General features: G+C 43.8%; 1 protein-coding gene across 1 annotated transcript in view; it reads right to left on the bottom strand.

Moving 5' to 3' along the window:
* Positions 1 to 617, bottom strand: part of b3gat2 (beta-1,3-glucuronyltransferase 2 (glucuronosyltransferase S)) — a gene marked incomplete at both ends in the record, with an annotated part of 77,161 nt that extends 76,544 nt beyond the window's left edge. The window contains one exon of the mRNA XM_083988504.1: positions 84 to 617. Coding sequence (XP_083844630.1) covers positions 84 to 617 — 534 coding nt within the window. The remainder of the gene's footprint in view (positions 1 to 83) is intronic.
* Positions 618 to 17,731: the final 17,114 nt, after the last annotated feature.

Here is a 17,731-nt window from a genome sequence, read left to right as displayed (position 1 = left end):
GAAAAGTTAAAGTCCACAGTGTAAATGCTTTGCTCCGGCGCAGCCGCGCACTGACACAGGGCACAGACAGAGACGTCGGTTACCTCGGAGAACAGCTCCAGGCTGTACGTGTTGTCATCGTCCGCGAAAAAAACCACGCCGGCGTCCCGCCTGCTCCGGTGCTGCCGGAGCCACGCGAGCGCCACATTCCTCTGTTCGGTGGCGCGTGGCATCCCGGCGCGCTTGAACCTGCGGGGAGTGAACACATGCAGGTGCGTGTACGGCACCCCGCACCGGGCCAGGAAGCGCGCCACCAGGTCCGTGCGCGTCGTAGAGTCCTCCACTACGATCCAGTGGAAGCGGGGCACCTGGCGGAAGGCGTGGGCCAGCCGGGTCAGCTCCGCTTTCTGCACCGGACGGGTGTAGGTCGGAGTGATGGCGTAGATCACCGGCAGGGAAGACTGGTTCTGGCTGATGCCGACTCCCGGCGCGCCGGTCCGGGCTCCCCGCTGCGTCCTGCCGGTCCGACCGGCCACCGGAGTCCGGATCGTCCGTTTGCTGTCGATATCGATCATGATGATGACAATGAGGACCCAGGGCAGCAGGATGAAGAAGCGACTGAAAAACACCGATTTCATGGCGAGGCTGAAGTTACCGCGCGCCCTCTCTTCCACTCACTCCATCACACGCAGAAAAGACACCGACCGACCGCAACTCCAACACCCCGCTTCTTTAAATCCTGTGCTTTTAATCTTCACCAGCAAACAAGAAAAACAGCATTTCAAGTCTATTTCAAACTCTGGAGCTGCAGCGCTGAACCTTCCACTGCGTCCCCCGTCCCAACGGGACCGCTTCCCCCGTAGTCCCCCACCTCCTCCTCTCCTCTCTTCTCTCGGATGGGACTTGAGTGTTTCTTCGTCGTTTCTGTCCTCCTCCGGCTCACTCTCTCTCTCTTCAGCCCCGTTACATTCACATGCCCAACCGTTATTTAGTGCGTTTTTTTCGGAGGACAAGCCGAGCCGGAGCTGTCCTCCGTGCAGCGATGTGCGCCGCCCCGCCGAGGAGCATCACTTGGCGAGGACGGAGCGCTGCTCGGAGTCTGAGGATAATAAGGCAGGAGGGGAGGAGCAGGTGCAGAGAGGAGGGGAGACTGGGTAGAGAGAGGAGAACCTGGGGAGGGAGAGAGTGTAAGAGAGAGAGAGAGAGAGGAGGGGGAGAGGGAGAGAGAGAGGCCTTGTTATGTTGTGCATCAGTGTCCGCTGAGAATAAACCCAGCTAATAAAGAGACATAGAGACACACAGAGAGGGAGAGAGCTGCTTATGATGCCTGTGTTGTTTGTCAAGAATAAATTATGAAATGAAAAAAAATTGGAGGAGTTGACAAGACCCAACAGCCATGAACGGCCCCTCAGTGTGAATTATACAATGACAATCAAGCTGCTCTATATGTCACCACCGCAGGGAACCCTGTCCCCTCTGGTGATACCACTAGAAAAGATCTCATTTCACTCACAGACCGCTGCAAACCTGCATTTCATTCTCACCACCATCACCTTTCCTTTACACAGTGTATAAGGACAAATAAACAAGCCATGCAGCACATACCTCATGTTTTAAAAGTGCCGTGATAAATGGACAGGAAATAGCTGTGGGCGTCTCTGGGTGACTGATTAGCTCCACGGCTCACAGGTTGAGAAGAGATTTATTTTCACATTTATAGATGAAATCAATCTATTTCCTAATGATTGAGCGGCTCACGTCTGTGTTTCTTCAACTATAGGTCCAGTCCACCTACTGTAGGACACAGAGGAAGTTCAACAGCCTGGGATTATGTTCAAATGTTTAATCCCAGGATCAGACCACACAACATATCAACCACCCAGACCCAACAGATGAAGGGTGAGAGAGGCAACAAACATCACATCTGAATTGTGCTGTCACCTCTCTTCCCCTATACTGTTAAAGGAATAGTTCACCAAAAAATGAAATCCAGTCATTAGTGACTCACCCTCATGCTGATGAATACTCTGAAGTAGTTTTTTATTCCTCAAAGTGCATCTGGAGACCCGGGAGGCCGGTTCCTAGTCCAACGAAATCCTTGTATGAGAGTCAATAGCACCCGACAAAAAGATCCATAAAACTACACAAAAACATTGTAATATTCCTCCATACTGCTCATCGGCTGCAATCCAAGTGTCCTAAATGTCCTAAATGACGTAGCTTCGAGTAAACTCTGGACTATATCCCTTCAGGCAAGGCAAGGCAATTGTATTTGTATAGCCCGTTTTTTACAAACAGTTTGTCTCATAACAACATCCTTAGACCCTCACATCGACTGGAAAAACTCCATGGAAAACCCTTTTAACAGGGAAAAACCGGAGAAACCTCAGGGCGAGCTACAGAGGAGGGATCCCTCACCCAGGACGGACAGACACTTGGTGGACACTTGGTTGCAGTGGACGAGCAGTGTGGAGGAATATTAAATGGTTTTTGTGTAATTTTATGGATCTTTTTGTGTCGGGCGCTATTGACTCTCATATAAGGATTTTGTTGGACTATGAACCCCCCTCCTGGGTCTCCAGATGCACTTTGAGGAATAAAATAAAAATAATAAATAAAATAAAATAATGACTGAATTTCATTTTTTGGTGAAATTTTCCTTTAACACAGAGACACCAACACACTGCACTTAATGAAATTAGACAAAACACAAAGAAAGAAAACATCCACAACACACACACACACACACACACACACACACACACACACACACACACACACACACACACACACACACACACACACACCATAAATGTAACACAACGTAACAGAAGTGTTTTCACAGGACACTAAAAAGGTGATGAGCCGTGTTGGGACATACATGTATCCCAGACAGGATTTAAGAAGCACATTTGTGTATTTCTGTTGTCAGATTGGTGATGTTTTTTTTTTTTTTTTAAGTTGTTTGTGTTTTGTGTAATCTTCTTATAAGGTGTGGCGCGATGAGTTGTCTGGGCATCTGACAACTTAGTTGGGCTCACAGGAGCACAGAGTGTTCTTGGGTGCACAGCAGTAGACACAGCCATGAAATGATGTTGTTGGTGCAGAGAGGTGGAACGGCACTTCCTCTCTGATCAGCTACACGGACGACGGGCTCTGACATCTTGTCTTCATCATCACACAGTGGCCATCTTGGCAGACAGAAACACAGTGTCCTTGAGGATACACAGTCTCCCACCACCCTGGCCGCCCAAGGTCGTATCCAAGCACAGCTGACTTCTCAGGTGGGGTTCCTCACAGCAGAATAGGATCAAACCGGGTCACTGGTCTATTGCGGAAACCAGTTAAGGGTCCTTGAAACAGATAAGTGCGCTTTACTGGTGTGCTCTACTTGAGCCGAGAAGCTAATCAATGATGGTTAATTATGCACACAACACGGATCACGAGATGTGTCGAGAGGAAAGGGAAGAGAAATCACTGATCCATGCTAATAGAGTTGGTTCACACCAAACTAACAGCATGCAAACAAGCTCATCATTTCACAGGATGAAAGAACCTTTGATTGTTTGGATTAGGTAGCAGCCTGGGAAAGATGATGCGTAACAGAAGGGGGGGGGGGCTGTTTAACACTTTGAGTGTTGTTGGGTTTTACGTCGTCCTCAAATGAAATGACTATCACATGTTTCATCAGCTTCATGCTGGGTGATGTGGGGGAAAACCAAGTAATGGGTTTAGGAGGCGATGAATTACTTTTAAGAGACTGACGTGATGATAGCGAATCTTTATTTCAATATTAAATTACAAAGCTTTATCAACCTTGATTGCACATTCTCCCTTTTGTTCACACACAATGAGCAATGTTAAAGTAATAATGAAGCTTTAGCAGAAATGTCACTTAAAGTGAGATCGTTTTGACTAAGATCACTTTGGATATTTTTAGTAAGAGGAAGGATTTCTTTCTTTTTCCTCCATGTAGAACAGCCCGGTAGCAACATGGGGCTCGTGAAACATTACTGTCAACTATCATTGGATCACTGACTAAGCGGATGTGTTAACATTTATTTTTACATTGATATTTAAAAAGTGAGTGTTGGTATTTAATGTTTAATTTGTTAATTTATTCTATTGATCTGCTTTGGTATGGAGAACAGTTTAAGTGTTCTGATATGGTGTCAAAGTATATGACACAATACAATATGATACTATACTATACTATACTATTGTATACTATACTATAGCATTTATCAAAATTACAATTACAAAGTGCTTTACATATGAATAAATGTCATGTAGCAATATAAGACGTGAAGAGATCTCAGCTCCTTATTAAGTAAGGTTGTATAGGCTGATGCACAACTTTGAAGAGAATCTTATTTATCTGAAGGAGCGTCTTCTAAATAATTTAAAATGATCTTGTTTATTACCGGTGTTGAAACAACTGTTTCCTGATGTAGCAGATCAAAGAGTGAAAGTTTCTGCCATGTGATGTACAAGTTTGATCTAAAACTCCTTGAATCACATGCACTGCTCCTTTAAATCCTGCTGTCAAAGTTTCATTACGACTTTTTCGCCTGATCCATCAGTCTTTGTGAGAATCTCGCTGTCACACCCTTCAATCACCTGTCAAACTGCTTCTCCTCTCACCTGTCTGCGGCTTATTATCCATGTTTTATTCATAGCTGGTGAGCGTGCCTGGATCTGTGTGTACATATGTAAATGACAGACTAAGTGAAAAGGCCAAAAATAGCAGTGTTTACATACACACTGCTGTAAGTTTCTGCTGCAGATACAGTATGTTCCAGTCGCCCCGGCGATGTAAAGCATCGGCTGCTGAACAGCAGCTCTGAACAAATTACCTCAGCATGTCGTTAATTCTCACAGCCAAGGAATGCCTTTCTAAATTAAATGATAATTTACAATTACAAAGCTTTGTCAGATGATACAGGCAAATTTGTCAATGGCAGCTCTGCTCCAGAGACAGAGTTAAATCTCATTGGGCAGAAAAAAGACATGAGCCCAAAGGATAAAAGAGCCAGCTGATTTAATGAAGACACGCTGTCTTCTAGTAACTTAAGCAATGAAATGAAGCCTCATCATTCTCAGTTTTCTTTTAGCTAATTAAGCCATCTAGCTGAGACATGGTAATTCACAAGCTAGCTGGCTATCCAAAATCAATGTGTGAGTGTGTGTGTGTGTGTGTGTGTGTGTGTGTGTGTGTGTGTGTGTGTGTGTGTGTTAGACAGTGAATGAAAAAAGTTCATAATGATGCAATCTTGTTTTGTTTTTCTGTTTTTGTTTTTTCACAACTTAAAGGAGAGTTACGGCCATTATTGACCCCTAAATCGTTGCCCTGATGGTCACCCGGTGTTGGGAAGCAAAAAACGCGACTAAAATTGATGCAGGCAAACCAGAGTTACTGTACACCATGGCTAGAAGGCACTAGCGCTAGCGACAACGCTAACCTATGGGGGGAATTTACAAAAATAAACGGTCAGAGATATTTTGGATATTACCACTGCACTGCTCCACCGTTTATTTTAGTAAAGAAATCATCACACCGAGGAAAAAGTGTTAGTTTCTGTGGCGGGGAGAGCAGGCGCTCTGCGGTCGAATAGTAATGTCTTCCCAGGATGTTTCAGAGTTCGGCTATCTGAGGTGAGTGACTACATGCAAAAACACAAAGTTTATACTGTTTATACAGTTTATGAGTTCAGTGGTGTGTCATAAGGATTCCAGTCATGTACCATAGATATTTGATTGTTTTTTGAATGTTTGTTGTGGTTGAGAGAATTGCCCTCATACTTTAGCGTTGTGGCTATCGCTAGCGCCGTCTAGCCATGGTGTAACTCCGGTTTGCCTGCATCAATTTTAGTCGCGTTTTTACTCCCCCCAACCATCAGGACAACGATTTAGGGGTCAAAAATGACCGGAATTCTCCTTTAACACATCATAACACTTAGTAAACAGTAGTCTGTCCTATAATGTTCAGATACATACTCTGCATATGAAGATAATCGTTTTTATATTTACTTTAAACCCTTATACAGCCTTTACAGTGTCACCACTTGGATTTAACAAAACTAATAGGTGAGAGCTTCCCACTGGATAATTACTGCATGGATGATTATGTTTCAGCTGGCAACAACGTATTCAACCTTAACCGATGCAGTCTGATTTCTGAAACAACCATGTTGGAAGACACATCCTGTTGTTAAGGAAAAGATGTTAATCTGTTTCAGAAGGGTCAAATTATTGGCATCAAGCAAATAAAACATCTAGGGAGATTGCTGAAACTAAAATTGGGTTAAGAACTGTCCAACACATTATTAAAAACTGGAAGGAGAGTGGGGAACCACGATCTTCAAGAAGAAATGTGGTCCAGTGTGACCACAGAGTCCAGACCTTAACCACATTGAGAATCTTTGAAAAATAAATGCAACTCTGGATGGAAATAAATGTTGTGACATTGCAGAAGCTAATTGAGACGATGCTGCAGTGAATGCGTGCCATTACAGTAACAAAACTACAGGGGGTCCAACAAAACATTAGTGTGTGACTTTTATTTTGGATGGGCAGTGTATATAATGTGTGTGTGTGTGTGTGTGTGTGTGTGTGTGTGTGTGTGTGTGTGTGTGTGTGTGTGTGTGTGTGTGTGTGTGTGTGTGTGTGTGTGTGTGTGTGTGTGTGTGTGTGTGTGTCAGGGCTTTACAGTCTGTACAGTGTGCAACATGCTCCATCCTTAGACTCTAACACTGGAGTTATTGATTTATGCAGTTTAAACTTGCTGTAAATATTGGGTTCATTTGCAGTTTGTGTCTGTCAGAGCTGTGGAGGTTTAGATCATACAGTGTTTGTTTCTCTGTGTCTGTCTCCAGAGCTGCTCTGAGATGAAATGTGTGTAATGCTAAAACTCTAATCTGCTCAACATTACCCTGCCACTGTGTCAGTGTGAGAGGACAACATGCAGTTCAAAACACACATATAGGGCCCTAATTTCTTGGCGCAACTCAGGGTGGCGCAGCGAAGCGAGCCCTGACGCAGCTGGCGCAGTGGCATTTTCCTCCAGTGCAACAAGGTGCGCAGCGGATTCGGTAAAGTGGCAGACTGCTGTGCGCTGAGATGGGAGTGGTCGCGCAGCAGGGGGAGGTGTCGACAGATTCGCCGTGGCGCAGTGACAATTTGTTGCCGATAGACCGCGCGGAGAGTGCGCCGAAAGCTCGCCAGCTCCAACCTGGTCTAATGTCAGCGCAAGGCGAAGCGCAGCCAGCGCAGTGGCAATTTGACTGCCCAGCGCGCAGTGCAGACACGTCACCAAGACCTCACAGGCAGATTTCCACACTTCCAGGCACATTTAAATGCAATTAATAATAATAATAATAATAATAATAATAATCATCACAATAACCCCTATTTATTGTATCTGAATCAGCACATACACCTATATCTATATAGATTGTCCTGTCACACTGATGACCATCAAAGGCTTGCGTAATGGAAACTCAGCCTGACTGAATTAACACAGATGAAACCAGGGAGGGACTGAGACAGCCGTGGATGTCCCAAGAGCAGGTGTTGACACTACACACTGTGCCGTTGCAGATGATCAGCTATTTATTTATTTATTTATTTACTTATTGATTTATTAGGGGCCAGCGCCGCATCGTCACGCGACCATAACAAATACAACTGAAAACAAATAAACTATCATCTCTCACAGCAAACCACAATCAGCCTCGGCACCATAGTGAGCAGATATTAACATATCCATCTCAGGTAAATTCTAAAGAAAAAAGAAAAAGAGAGACGCTCCGCGATGCCTCGTTACGCACAGCTGTTTGTTATGTTGTGATCTGTGCACACTTGTTTAAATATAGGTTACTAAATATGAGTGTCTTTATTAATGGAAAAGGGCTGTGTGTGTTTTTTTTTTTGTTTTTTTTTTACTGGGCAACAGCAATCTGTCAGAGCAAACATCATAACCTCCTCCCTCCCAGACTACTTTTGCATCATCAGCCCGTGAGGTCTGTTCGCGCGACCGGACACTGCCAGCTTGGACCGGACCAGAACATCAGTTTCCTCCCGTCTCACTTGCTCTGACAGATTGAGAGCTGTTGCCCAGTAAAAAAAAACAAAAAACAAAACACACACACCCCTTTTCCATTAATAAAGACACTCATATTTAGTAACCTATATTTAAACACGTGTGCACAAACAGCTGTGCGTAATGGATGCATCACGGAGCGTCTCTCTTTTTCTTTTTTCTTTAGAATTTACCTGAGAGGGGAGATGTTAATATCTGCTCACTATGAGCACTATGCCAGGCTGATTGTGGTTTGCTGTGAGAAATGATAGTTTATTTGTTTTCAGTTTTATTTGTTATGGTCGCGTGACGATGCGGCTCAATAAATCAATAAGTAAATACATAAATATAGCAGATAATCGTGTAGTGTCAACACAGCAGTAATCCATCCTCATCTTTCATCTGTGCAGCCTTTGATCTGTCATCAGTGTGACGGGACAATCGATATACTGTAGATGTGCTGAATGTGTATGCTGTATAGGTGCTGATTCAAATCTTCTCTTCCACGGTGAAATCAAACGTCCGCCTTGCGCGCGCGGCGGATTTAAAGGCGAGGAGAGGAGCTCATTTGATTGGTGAAGATCTGACTCGGCTGTGTCAAACCCACTCCACGCCTTCTCTCCTCCCTCTATGCCATTTGCGCCGGTGGGAGGGAAGTAGGCGGGATGCGCTCCGCTGCGTCTCGAAGCAAAATCGCAATCTGCTCCTGGCCACTCCCCGTTGGCGAAGCGAAGGCGAGGCGCAGGGCAGATGCGCCTCGCCTGCACCTAGTCTACCAAAGTAGAGCCCTTCATGTTCAGGTAATCCCATGCCCTCTGAACACACACACACACAAATGCAGGTCCAACATCCTGCTTTGTGGGCCAGTAAACATGCTGGTCCCAGTAAAGTCAACCTGGATGATGTGTCTTCCAACAGAATTAGCTCTGACACAGACTTGAGTCAGCTGCCTGTCACCAGAGAGAGGTTGGACTTTGTGATGCTGCTGATTTGATCCTGAAGGCTGGGCTACTACGTGACATCATGTCAGATGTCAGCAGCCTGTGTGATTGAGGGCAGCCAGGGACACACACACGGTGCAGTGACACACGCTGACGCACATGGCTGAGGCCTCATCTGCACATGGCGGAGCAGAGGGACGTGGAGCCAGGTCTGCAGAGGAGAGTCCACACCGCAGCTCTCAGCCTATCAGCCTCTGACACACTGAGGGACTGTACGGCCACACCACCTCATCCCTCAGCCTGACTCTATGTCAGTACAGCTACAGTGTGACTGTCACTGTAAGGGCTGTCATTTGAAGATAACATTTTAACCCATTTGCAAATGTAACTGTATATACTGTATGTATGATGAATCTAAAAGAAAAAAGCACATATATATAAAATGAAATATATTTGAAACCAATGTAAGTAATTCAAAATAAATTCATCTTAAAGCCTCAATAAGTCCATATACGTATGTTGGACTAATATGTAGCCTATGTACTGTGTGTGTGTGTGTGTGTTTTTGCAGGTAACAGAATGGATACATATTTTTCATACATAGAGTATTTATTCAGCTGGAAAAATACATCAACATATAGCAAAATATCTTTATAAGAAATGTGTTTACTGTATATCAAATAAGTTTCATATACAAATATAATGCGTCTTTCGTTTTCTTGTAAATATACATCGAACACATATGTTTGCAAAATGTTCTACCATATAAAAAATCATGATACAGATATTTGTTAATATATATAGAAATTATTCTGTGGGTATTCTATTTATGTTGTACACTTAAATTGTCAGAGATCTTGAGAATAATAATGATTTGATAAGAATATAAAGTAAAAAAAAAAAAAAGGCTGGTCTAAAAATCTTAAAATTCAGTGGCACATATGGCACAATACAGATATAAGCACATGCATACTGTACAGTACATACCAATATGACTTAATACTGCAGGCTGAAGCATCCAGACAAAGACATGGAGAGAATGTGTCAATGCCAAGTGCCAGTGGGATAGAACAAAAAACAATGGCAGAGAAGAAGTGAGAGCTCACATGTGTTCATATGTGCAGTGTGTGTGTGTGTGTGTGTGTGTGTGTGTGTGTGTGTGTGTGTGTGTGTGTGTGTGTGTGTGTGTGTGTGTGTGTGTGTCCTACGAAGGAAGCAGAACTACTATATAACCCTCAGGGCACCTCACTGTCATTCCTTCACACAGAGCTGAGACTGATGATGGAAGATGAAAAGGACAAAGGAGCGAGCGAAAGTATTGCCGGCAGGGAAACCGAAGAAGAAGCAGGAACGAATGAATGAAAACAAGCAAGAGGGGAAGAGAGGAGAAAGAACAAATGAATGAAAAAATAAAGACAGAGCAGAAAGGGGGAGGAGGAAAAGGAGGGCAGGGGTGAAGACTGATGTTTACTGGTGCAGAGACATCCTGCGGTGTCTGGACTCAGACACAGAAATGCCACCACCAACTAACTGGAGCACACTGGCCTCCACACGCATATAAATCACTGGCTGCAAATGCAATTATATGATAATTCACAGCACAATTCAATTCAGCAGGGGGTGGGGGTGGGGGGATCAAATCCCTTTCAAAAATGGCAATAAGATCACAACACATTTGTCAACACCATTAGCATAGAAATAAGTTTCTGTCCAGCTCTCCTGCAGATGGGAGGGCGACTTGATCCATTCTGCACCGGTATGAAAAGTCATTCACAGGCATCGCTTGACATTTGATGGCATCAGCACTAAAAAAAAAAGTCCAGAGTATAAAACTCTATTAGATGGTAAATTGGTCGTTCTCATCACTCCTGACATTCTCTTAAACAGGGGAGAAAACAATTGACCTATTTAAAATGTACTTGATTAAATTCTTAGTCCCACACATGGCCAGAATAATGGTTTGATTCAGAATCACCTCCAAGTGTCTTCTATTTATAAAAGTGCTAATAACTCTCTCTGATCTATTGTGTCTTTGCATTTAATGTTCCCACATGTGCTCAAGGGAACATGATTTGTGTTATTGCATTTAATGAAATATTGGAACTATAATATTGCACCCTGTTGTACAGTTCAAACATTTGTTTATTGGCATCATTCACAGATTTGAGAGAACTACAGAAAAACTGGGCAGTGAGCTGGACAACACATTTTGTAGGGGAATCTATAAGTGATTAGAAACATTGGCAAAATTGAAGTATGGATGATTATAGAGACATTAACAAGAATTATTATTGGTACTAAACACCACAAATGTATTTTGTGGTGAACAAACAATGGAGAAATGTCAAATGTCAGCCATTCTTCGTGCTCTGTTGCTTGAGGAGTTTTCTGTTTTTTCTTTGTGACAAACGTGACAATTGAAATCCTGTCTCAGATAAATGTGCACTTGAAACAGATTGTTTTGGACTCAAAGGATAAATAAATGAGGATAAGGAGACTGAGGAGACTGTCTGGTTGACGTGGGTTTCACTGTGCTGCTCATTTTCCCATGCTGCAAACATCTGCACAGGCACCCAGCCCTCTATACACTCTAAATGTTTTTAATATGTATGTTTTACACTGAATGACCAGGGAAGTAGAAACCTATTTACATTCTAGTGTAATTCAATACTACAGCTCTGTAATAAATCTTTCCTCTGTGAGAGTAGAAGTCCAGTTTGTGTTGACACTGTCACTGTTAATTCAACACTGTGGTCATTTACGAGGCCTTCATTTATGTGGCTGAATTGTTCCTGTGTTACACTAGTCTGTGGTGTGATAACTGTAACAATGACCACAGAGTTTAATCAGATCCTCTCAAACACAATGAACTCTCCAGATATCACTCAGGTTTTATTACATTCTTCTGCAGGGGTTTCTTCTTCTTCTTCTTCTTCTTCTTCTTCTTCTTCTTCTTCTTCTTCTTCTTCTTCTTCTTCTTCTTCTTCTTCTTTTTGGACATTGTGAGAGACACAGAAATAGAAAATCCACTTTCTGGATGAAGACTGTTCAAATGTCAGCCACATGACTTGCACCTTCTCTATCCACCTGTAACACTCCCCATGTATTGTCTGGTGTTTTTCACATCCGAGCTGCAGCTATTTAATTTCAGTCATCGCCAGCCTTGTTGATGCCACAGCTAAATCCAAATCCAATTCTCATATGTCCTGTATAACAAAGAGGCACCAACTGCAGCCTATAATGTGTGCATTTGTAATCTGTGTCTTTTTGTGTGCGGCAGTCAATGAGGCCATGTGAAGATGAGCAGCTAAAACACCACCCACCATCATGAGTGTTAGGAGATATAGGTGCAAGGTGCTACACATGGAAATACTCCATACATATATATATATACATACATACAATTATCCTATTTACATCACAGTGCAGGGTATTTTATTTTGTAAAATTTGCCTCTTCCATCTGTCCCTCATCCCCTTCTTCCAGCACTGCACAATTGTAGGTTTTTTCACACACAGGCACAGGCCGGCCACCAATCACAATCAAAAGGATGGGCAAATTCTTGTTGCTATTTTCTTCTTCCTAAATGGGTCCAGATTATTTATTGGTATGATAACCTTTGCAGGGGAGTAGCTTAACAATATTTATTATGCATTCACTATTTTGACCATAAAAATGCAATAGCGGCCATTTTCTGATGTTGCATGCACATTTTGATAATTTGTGTGCCACTACTAATGATTTAGATCACCTTTGCAGTTGCAGAAAGGCCCTGCAGATAATATTTGTTTGCGCCACTAGTTGGTGCCAATTCCTCTGGGTGCATGATTTACGCACATAGAGAAGCAAGGGAGGAAATCTGCTTTAAAGGAGACATATTCTGCCCCCTTTCCACAAATTAAAATAGTTCCCAGGTGTCTTAAAGACATGTCTGTGACATGCTTTGGTCAAAATACCCCAAGGATCAAACATCACAGCTCTTTTCATCCTCTCTAAACAGCCCTGTTCACAACTGCTGGTTTCGTGTCTGTCCCTTTAAATGCAAATGAACCACTGCTTGCCCCGCCCCTTCTACTGGTCCCAGGTAGGGGTGGTGTTATGCAAATTCAAAAACTGGGAGATAACTGAGGGAACAGCTCTATTTCAACTGAGGGAGCGTGCACATTACAAATTGTTTTTGTCAATTCTCACATTTTGGGGGCCGGAAGGCAAGACAAACACCCAAATATATGTTAAAGAGCCTTCAGAAAGTGATATTTCCATAATATGTCCCCTTTAATACTAGTAGGAAGTAGCAGTGGACTGAGGAGCAGAGGACTGTTAGTTTACAGTTGGACAGGGTTATGTCCAACTGTAAACTAGAGATGTCTAGCAAGTCAAAAAGTCTAACTAGAAATTGCCCACCTGTTCAATTGCAGTAGGCCAATTTGGAAGGTCTTGGCTCATGATACATAGCTTTTGCAAAAAAAAGAGCAAAAAAAACACATGTCGGTGGAAAAGACACAGTAACACAGAAGTCCCCAAGGACTGCCAACAAAAAGAAAGCTACATATAAAAGGGGAAAAAAAAGTTCTATTTAAATTACAGGTTCATTGCAACAGGTGATTCACAGGTCCCACTCTCACTCACTCACCCATAAAGGACGTGCAAACCTGACTGCTAAGTGGTCATTGACCTCTTGGCACAACGGTTTGCATCATCTCCCGCTGTGTGGGAGACCAGGGTTCGAATTCCACCTGGGACAGGGGGACAGCTCTCCACTCCGACACACCTCCACTTCGACACCCCGCTGTTACGAAATACCCCCACTTCGAAACACCGCTACTCCGACACCCCCTCCTCCCCCCCGCAGCTGTCCAAGGTGCTGAACCGCGTGACGTTGTTTACATTCTGCTTTGTGGCTTGTCTGTGAAACGTGCTGCTCAGAGACTGGGCAGATCTGTCCCACTTTCTCCCCGACACAGTAAAAGAAATACACTTTTTTTCTTTTTCTCCACCCCTCTGCTCCGCTCGAGCGCGGCTGAAGCCGGCTTGAGCTCACACGGGCGCGAGGCTGCTGCAGCCGCCGCTCGCGCTGACAGCTGACTGAGGGAGGTGCTTTGGTTGGGCTTAGGCAATGAAGAAAGGAGTTGGTTAAGTTTAGTAAAAAGACCAGGTAGAGGCTAGACAGGCTAAGCATAATGAACATTATATGTCATTAATATGAAGTCCTATTTGCTTGTTTTGCAGTTAATTATGCACATGATCCGTTTGACCCCAAAAAGGAAAAAAGGATCACTGCGCACTGGGGGTTTCCCCCAATAGCCTTTTCGGAGTAGCGGGGTCTTTAGAAAAAATAGAAAACCCCGCTATTACGATGAATGGAAGTCTATTGTCGGAAAGACGGGGCTTCGGAAAGGCGGGGTGTAACCCTGGGACAGTCCGTACTGAAACACAACGCAGAGGGCCAGATGACATCGGCTACACCTGCTGTGTGTAATATGTGGCGACCGGCTGTCCATCATCACTTCACAGACAACTTCAAATGTCCCTATACATTCTGGATTAGGGTGGAACATCCTGAGGCCGCCACAGACACATTATCTTTGTGAAGCCTGGTTTTCTGCTGTGAGAGCAGCAAAATGAGCAGAGTGGACAAGGAAGACGCTTCGGGCGTCACTGTCCCCCATCACCCCCAGATGGGACCGTCTTACAGGGAAACAAGCTTAGGGTTCCCACTGACTCAACATAATGCTGAGTCGTAAAAAGCACGCATTAGTTGAATACATAGTAAAAACGTAATGGGAAAAGATGTGATTGTTAGTAGGCCTAGTTGATAGTGTTTATATTTGCTGTGTAATGTGAACACAGCAACTCTTCCCCCTCCCTGGGTCTCCATGGTGCCAAAACGCTCTGTAGAAATGTTCAACTATTTACACTTCTCTTTACACTTGATATAAAATAGCCGCAGTACGACAAACTAAACTGTGCAACAACTTGAAGGCCTTTGTGGAGCACTGAGTCCGACGTGTGTGTATGATGGATCACACGTGACCACAGAGATACACAAACACTGAGTTGCTGCCAGTCTGTCAGTGTGACACAGACTCAGACAACATGTCATGTTAGCAGAGTCATTTGAATTCAGGATAAGATGCAGCACACACAGACACTGTATATTGACGCAATAAATATGTTTTCTGCCACTAAACACAGAAGCTGCACTGAACGTCTCACCCTCCTCAGCAGTCTGTTGACCTGCCACTGGGGTTACAGCACACCAGCTGCTTCTGAACCAAAGTGTGTTTTGTGTCTGTTGTAGTCATTATGTATCCCTGTGGTCATTGTGAGTCTCTTTAAAGTTGTTTTCTGTCTCTTTGCGGTCATTTTGTGTCTCTCTGTGGCCTCTGGGCCAGTGTTTAGTGGGTCTGTTCAGTAATCCATCCATGCTAAACGCTGCCGTTCACTGCTCGGCAGCCTGAGACCAGAGGATTAAATTTAAAAAAACACTAATGGTGCTTTCACCACAAGCTCAAGCAGGAAGACAAGTGTCAGTCAGCCGTATCTCATCATCACTCTGAGGCTCCGTCTCCTCCATTATGCAAAGATGTCATCACGAGGGGCTTTTGTGCCGGTCTGCTCTTGATTACAGTGATATGTGTATAGTATGCACGCTTCTCCGCACTGAAGCCTTTTGATTCTGTGCATCTCGTCATCATAGGTGACACTCAGCACTGCATCTTCTATGAGAGGGAGGGACGGTCCTTCTGGGCAAACAGGAGGGAGCTGCATTGTGTGTTGTTTATTTATAAGGCGGCTGCAAACCTGCCCAGTTATCTCTGCTCTCTGATCACATTTAGCACTTACAGGACTATCTAACCTGAGCTGCAGAACACTGTGCTGTGTAGAAATGGAGAGAGACCCGAAGAAATATCAAGTTACATTATCTGATTTCACTGGAACATTTTAAAAGGCTCTAATTTGTATTCATCAATTTCACATGGACATGCTTATCTTCAGGAATAGTTTACAGTCTATAGGGATTATCTGTATGTGTGTGTCTGTGACTTTGTGTGTCAACTGTGTTTTCGTACATTAGCCTAATTTAAAAAAAAAATGAGATCTCAGTCCCAGTTTAAATAAAGGATTTAAAGCAGATATCAGCTTCACGGCCGTTTCGGCTAATGCTGCGTTCAAGGCAGGCTTTTGAAACCGTAAGTTACAGCTTCAAGTCACAACTACGACTTGGTAGCGTTCCAGGTAACCCTTAGCTTGTGTTTTTACCATCCTGTTGTCTGTGAAAGTTCCCTATAACGGCCACTCGTAACTTCCGACCCGTGAACTCGTACCAGATCGAACTGGTATGACTTCACAGGAAGGAAAAACACAAAGTACGAGTTTCTTTGAACGCACCATGAGTTAGCAGCCCCCGCCCTTGTCAGGCATCAATTGGTCCTCGTGCTACGTCACCACATTCACGCGCATCCCTTGGCTGCACACACAGCCCTTCATGCCGTTCTCTCTCCTCATTGGATAACACTTGTATCCCACAAGGAAAATTTTCTCCTCGGGTTACAGCAGAGCAGAGTGACGGAGAGACTCGTGTTTAGGCTGAAATACTTCATGTAAGTGATTGCTGACGGAAAATAGGACTATTTAGGACTTATATTAACAAAAACATTCCACTGATATCTGCTTTAATGATATTACTAATAACGACAATGACAAATGAGAATCTTATCTTATCTGACCCAGCAGCCTATAGATTTCCATCTGCAGTCACGGAGCAGTCGGTGACCAGCAGCACGTTCACCTTAACCAGTGACTGGAGCTCCTCCATCACCTCTCCTGTGTGACAGCAGCCTCAGCTCCTGCTGCTGCTGCCCTGGCTCTGCCCTTTGTGTTTGCCTTTGATAACCACCGCCATCGATAATAGTAATTGTCTGCTAGCTGAGCAGCTGAGAAAGTTGGTCACAAGAGAGAGAGAGAGAGAGAGAGAGAGATGAGACAGCGCTGCCCTTCAAAATAAATACATATCAACAAAAATATTTATACTTATTGGGACTCAGTCCAGTCAAAATGGAGGACAAGACCGCATGGCTTCTTTTGTCTCCCAGACAAAGCAAAGCCATTGAACTCAGCCTCCCAGCATCCTTCACCTCCTTCACACCTAGGTGTGGAATCCTCACGCCTGACCCCATTGGTCAGTGTATGGCCCAGGAGTCAGGACCGCTGAGGTCACAGGCCATATAGAAAAAAGAAGTGCCCTTCTCTTCCCTCTCTTCTTCTTCTCTTCTCTTCCGCCTCTCCTGCTCTTCTCAGTGACGGCATGGGACGAATACATACTGTATACAGCTACACCCCTACTCGCAAGAATTACAAAGAGCGTGTTTTGGGTCGTCCTGGCACACAGTGAAATAACATATACTATGTCGCCCAACGTTTCCGCCACTAATTAAAATAACAAAATAACAATAGAGACAAAAAGATATATTTATCGAAAATGGAGCCATTAACAAGTGTGGGTAGCGTAGATTCATCCACATTAATGTGACATTTTAAAAAAAAACCAAATACAAACTCCTCGTTGTCCCTTTAAAGAGCCTCCAGAAAGTGATATTTCCATAATATGTCCTCTTTAAACCATTTCGAATTTAATGAACACTTTTGAGACTGTCATTTTGTACTACTGTATGTTGGAAATAAAGATCCCAGATCATCTGTATCTGTCATATCAACAGTTGTTGTGGAT

Source organism: Trachurus trachurus (assembly GCF_905171665.1).
Source record: "Trachurus trachurus genome assembly, chromosome: 15".
Classification (NCBI taxonomy): Eukaryota; Metazoa; Chordata; class Actinopteri; order Carangiformes; family Carangidae; genus Trachurus; species Trachurus trachurus.
The sequence above is the reverse complement of the archived record's forward strand: the minus strand, read 5'-3'. Positions and strand labels throughout refer to the sequence as shown.